At 33.8% G+C, this 5,460-nt stretch overlaps 1 protein-coding gene across 2 annotated transcripts; it reads right to left on the bottom strand.

Moving 5' to 3' along the window:
- Positions 1-335: 335 nt before the first annotated feature.
- On the bottom strand, positions 336-3,298 carry LOC107411283 (L-ascorbate peroxidase, cytosolic). Of its 2 annotated transcripts, none has more exons than XM_016018832.4 (10): positions 3,139-3,298; positions 2,797-2,929; positions 2,535-2,709; positions 2,340-2,405; positions 1,500-1,548; positions 1,284-1,369; positions 1,114-1,193; positions 899-1,001; positions 728-786; positions 336-634 (listed from the first exon to the last, which is right to left on the bottom strand). In XM_016018832.4, the coding sequence occupies exons 2-10, from the start codon at positions 2,913-2,915 to the stop codon at positions 619-621; spliced, it is 753 nt and encodes a 250-aa protein (XP_015874318.1). In that variant the 5' UTR covers positions 2,916-2,929; positions 3,139-3,298; the 3' UTR covers positions 336-618. The 2 variants fall into 2 exon arrangements, with proteins under 2 accessions (XP_015874318.1, XP_015874319.1); XM_016018833.4 differs by lacking the exon at positions 3,139-3,298 and adding an exon at positions 3,045-3,066.
- Between the last annotated feature and the right edge of the window lie 2,162 nt (positions 3,299-5,460).

Here is a 5,460-nt window from a genome sequence, read left to right as displayed (position 1 = left end):
TCAAGATTTCCATCCACCACAACCAAAATTTTGACCAAATTTCCACAAATATCCATCAGAAATCCAAGATCTCCACCGATATCAGTCGACAACATCAACAATTCACGGCGATGTTTTTTCCCCCTTTATCAGTGTCGATGTTATCCGATATCAGATAATATCGCTAAAATTTCCATTGTATCCCCGATTTTTTCTTCCATGATTTTAACTCAATCCAATGAATCAACCAACACAGAAATAATCATAGTTGGGAAATACATGGTAAAAATAACAAAAAAAGAAAAAAGAAAAAAGTAAGGATACAGGAGTGAAGCAAAAAGTGACAATCAGAAGAGTAAACCAAACCAAACGTCAAAGCTAATAGCATCTGGATTAATAAAAATATGTATTATTTAACCTAAAGGATGATTACCATTGCATCCTACCCAATTTCTTCAATTCAACATGTCCCAACAAAACACAAAGCACAAACCCACCGACTACCATTATCCACCAACTTTAATCACTGCACCAACTGCCTAAACACCCAGTTCTACTGGAAATTAAAAAGAAAAACAAAAGCAAGGCAAGATGAAGCAAGGCAAGCTGGCACCGGCACCATCCTTTCTTGTTCCATACTTAAGCATCAGCAAATCTGCAAAAGAATGCAAATATTTAGAACATATAGTTCTGTGAAGCATAAAACAATCTAGAAAGTAAACAACATAAGACTAGATTATGTACGTACCCTAGCTCGGAGAGCTTCAGATGAGCTTCGGTGTAATCAGCAAAGAAGGCATCCTCATCCTGAAAGGAGGTTTGTGGATCAGTATCAACTTACAAAACATTCAGCACTTATGCAAGAAATTAACAAATTTAAGGGTTCCATTAGTCTGGAATAACAAAAGGAATCACATACTGCTGCATATTTTTCAACAAGGGGGCGGAAAACAGGGTCATTCAGAAGTGCCTTGTCAGTTGGCAGCTGTAGAAGGCCTTCCTTCTCTCCACTCAAAAGTTCCCTAATTTAAATAATTTAAAACCATAATTAGCATACTGGAGCAAAACATAAAATCGTATAAAAAGTCATAAGTATACTTGGCCGTAAAATAACCGAAGGGGGAGACAACTCACTTGAAGTACGTGTTATCAAAGATGAGAGGATTGGTAGTCCAGGGTCCCTCAAATCCAGAACGCTCTTTATGGCACCTTCCCTGTAAAATATTGCGGCAAATCAGTATATTCAAATATTACAGCAACAACAGAAACGACCAAGTGCAAGATAAATTAGAATATCCACAAACCAGAGTATGACCACCAGAGAGAGCAACAATATCCTGGTCGCTGAGGCCCATTTGATGACCGAACACAGTCCTCAAGTGATCAGTACCTGCAGCATCAAAAGAGGAGTTAAAGGAACAAATTCAATACTCCAAAGACTTTTAAATTATAATTACATATAAATGATGCTAGATAGATTATTTACAAAAGAATAAATAACAGCACCCAAAAATACTAACCCTTGGTAGCATCAGGTAGCCGGCCTTCAGGTGGTGGCTCCGGCTTGTCCTGCATTAAGATATCAGTATCATATTAAGTCGGACAATGAATTAAATTCCAGGCAAGCTTAAAATAATGCTGTGAATAGATCATCCAATATTGTCAAATATAACAAATTTGAAAAAGAAGCAAAAAAGTTCCAAGTGTATACACACGTAAGATAAGAGTTAAAAAGTAAACCAGAGTGGTGCCTCCTGCCAACATACGAGATAGAGCAATAACTATCCATTAACATGTTACACTCACTTTCTAAAACAATTACACTCTCTAAAACCAAATAAAGTTTCCCAGGCTCTAGCAATAATCCTATGTGTGAAACATCTATACGGTAATGGCCCAAATAAAATTTGAATACCAAATTTCCCCATTTGGCATGTTGCGGAAGTAAAAGCAACAATGAGGCAATGACGACGAATTCATTCGACTAAAACCAGAAAGAACCCAATGCCCGAATACATGGGACAGAAAAGGCAACAAGTAAAAGAGGCCAAACGATGTACGTAACAAAGGAATTATAGCATATCCCACCAATAAAAAAAGACAGAAATTCAAAACCCAGTGTTACAAAAAACTAAATGGGAGTAATATAAATAATAGTAAGACTCAAAAATGGCCAAACATAAACATCATTAACGAATATCACATATTTTATTAAATCCATGCTCAGCAAAATTCCTCAACTAATTGAAAACTCAACAGTAAAGGGGAATTTCAAACAAAAAATTCATTTCAATCCCATCAGTTTCTTCTACAAATACTGAAATCAGAAACCAAAATCTGAATTACACAATTTGACTTACCTCTCTTCCTGGATGGAATGGGATTTCAGGTCCACCAGTAATTTCAACAGCAACAATTCCGGCCAACTAAAACATCCAAACAAACAAACAAACAAACAAAAAACCCCAACTAGTATTACCCAAAGAAAAAGATCCAAAAACATTGTAAAAGAAAATATTTATAATCAAACACATAAATAGAGAAATTCTAAGTGCCTGGTAGAAATCAGCGTAGGTGAGGATAGGGAACTGCTCCTTGATGGGCTCGAGTAGTCTGACAGCGATATCGAGTCCGTTGTTAGCACCATGGGCAAGCTCAGAGGGATGCTTAATGGTTCCGAATGGACCACCAGTCCTAGTCTTAACATCGAAGGTACCAGCAGAGTGCCATCTGCAACGAAAACCACTCACAACCATCAATCTCAAATTCACACATAAACACACAAAGCATATACGCGAAGGAATCTAAGAGACATACGCAAGGCGTAGCATGATAGGAGCACAGTTTTTCTCGGCGATAAGACCCCTGAGCTTCCTCTTGGCCTTCTCGACGGCCTTCTTGTACTCCTCGCTCACAGTTGGGTAGCACTTCCCCATGATCACGATGATTTCTAAGAAACCAAACAAATCCGATTCTCAGAATCAAATTCAAATATATTCACAAAGAATAACCCCGAAATGAATCCGCATTTGCGAATAAACATTCAGAAAAAAATAAATAAGTACCAAAATCGAAATCTAAATGAAAAACAAATCGAATCGTGCTCAGAAAAACACCGAGTGTTGAAGATCGTCCAGTGAAAAGAGTGTTGTCACAAACCTTGAATCGGAGAGTGAAGTTAGAGAGAAATGACAACGAAGAACAACCCTAGCACGCGACAGCCACGAGCAGAACACAAGCTTCTTCGTCAATGGCCCCTTGCTAATGGGGATGATATAGGGGACTGAAGAAAGAGAAGTTTCTAGTATTTCGCTCTCAGCCGTCAGATATTTTGAGATCGTGTGGTTGATATTGGAGGTTACATGTGAACGGTCATGATTTTGTTTTAGATGCTCTGATGTAGGGTCAAGTTCTCTGGGCTGGTGGCGGACTATAAAAAAGGAAATTACGAAATCAAGGTCAAGGTTAGAGGGGGGGGGAAAGATACAGATTTCATGGGATAGCGAAAGGTTGGATTGGTCATGTGGGCCCCACCAAAATGGAATTTTAAAAGTTAATACGGTTAGTTTTTACACTTGATTGACCAAAATGCCCTCTTTGCCTTGGTGAACAATGGGATAGCCATTATTATCGGATACGGTCGGTTGCCTTCTACCATTTCTTTGGCCGTTTAGTTTGAAGGCGATCTGATTGGCTGGCTCCTATTAGTAGAAGGATAAGGGATAATTAACTAAAATCAATTTATAGAATATGTCCGTTTTTGTTGCCTAAAAATAAATTGAGATTAAAGGTAAGTTGTAATTTCAATATAGCAAAATACTTGTATTTTCTTAATCAATGGATATCTATAAAGAAATAAATATGTATATATATATATAACAAAATACTTGTTCATTTAAAAATATACTAATTCATATTAAGGTTATATAAAATTCAACCAATAAAGTAATAATATGTCATTTTACCATATCATTTTTGTAAACATGTTAATAGACTTTTTGGTATCTCTAATATTATTTTTTGTGTGTCATATATGTCTAATGTATATTACTTAATAAATTGTCATACTTATCAATAAATATTTTTCTGACATCAAAACAATAATTAATTTATTAATTAAAATTACAAATATAATTATGGATAAACATAGTGTCGAAAGAATTACTTAATGACAGGAAAATAATAGAGAATATTATAAATGACAATAGTTTTTTAAAAACCTTAACTAAGATATGTATTTTGACTAATAACAAAAGTTAATATTGTTTAAGAAATAAACAGTAAAAGGTAACCACATAAACATTTTACCTCCCTTAACTGTATTACCTTTTGCATTTTATCATCCAAATTATAAAACACTTCACATTACCATACAAGCTATTATTTCTCTGTCAATTAGGTTATTCATGCAAATTTTCACCTATATTGGGTAAAATCAGTATTGTATACTGTTGAAAGCAACATAAAATATAATAAAATGGTTTTCAAAGAAAGCTATTTGATTTGTAAACATTTAAATTCATCAAATTTATATGTAATTATCTAATCAAACTTAACTAATAAAAAAATGGTTTAGATGTAATGTAAGAGTTTTATAGTATAAGATTGAAATAACAAAAACCCCAGAATTAATGGGGGATAAAATATGGTTATCCCAAAAACACACACAAATATAAAATATGACTAATTAGCTAAAGTAGAGGCAATTACCGTCCAATCTAGCAGTGTAATCATTTCTTCTCCAGGCCCAAGTCCTTGGTTTGAATTGTTATGTACCACAAAGAGAGAGAGAGAGAGAGAGAGTTTGGTCTCTACATGTGTTTTTAAAAATTAAACTTCAAGACTACGGACTTTGTATTCACTTAAAAGAAAAAAACAAAAACAAAAAATGATGGACTTTGTTTAGTTTTATTGTTGACATTTTTTTGTTTAGCTTGAGAGTGATTCTCAATTTGTAGTTCATTTTTTATTAACTCAATTTATTTTAACAAATTTTGATTAGTTTGAGTGTTTGTTTAAATTTTATAGATTCAATTAGTTTTAAAAATTTTTACATTTTTAAAAAAGGCAACATGGTTGCAGATGCTCTTTCTAATGGCAGTCTCAACAACAAAAGATGCTTAAATATTTCAAATCCTCTTAGAATGCATTAGAGCTCATTTTGATGATCTTTGGGGAGATAGAAATTTTTGCTTTTAGTTCATATTTACTTTTAGGGTTATTATTTTGTCATTGTATTTCCAATATTCTATTCCCCTAGTGAAGTTTTTCTTTTTGAAAATTTCACTAAGTAGGGTTTTAATTTGGCTGAACTATAAGGTTTTAATGAGGTTGAACTATGGGTTTCATATTAGGATGTTTTATTATGATTTTACTTAACTTTTATATATGTATTCTTATTTTTTCTTTTAATAATACTTTGCTTGAGTTTTAAATCAATTTGTAGGTGTCAATTTAGTTTGGATACCACATTTATTTTCT

The sequence above is a fragment of the Ziziphus jujuba genome, chromosome 10 (genome assembly GCF_031755915.1).
Source record: "Ziziphus jujuba cultivar Dongzao chromosome 10, ASM3175591v1".
Taxonomy (NCBI): Eukaryota; Viridiplantae; Streptophyta; class Magnoliopsida; order Rosales; family Rhamnaceae; genus Ziziphus; species Ziziphus jujuba.
Note: the sequence above shows the minus strand (reverse complement) of the source record. Positions and strands in the feature narration are given on the sequence as shown.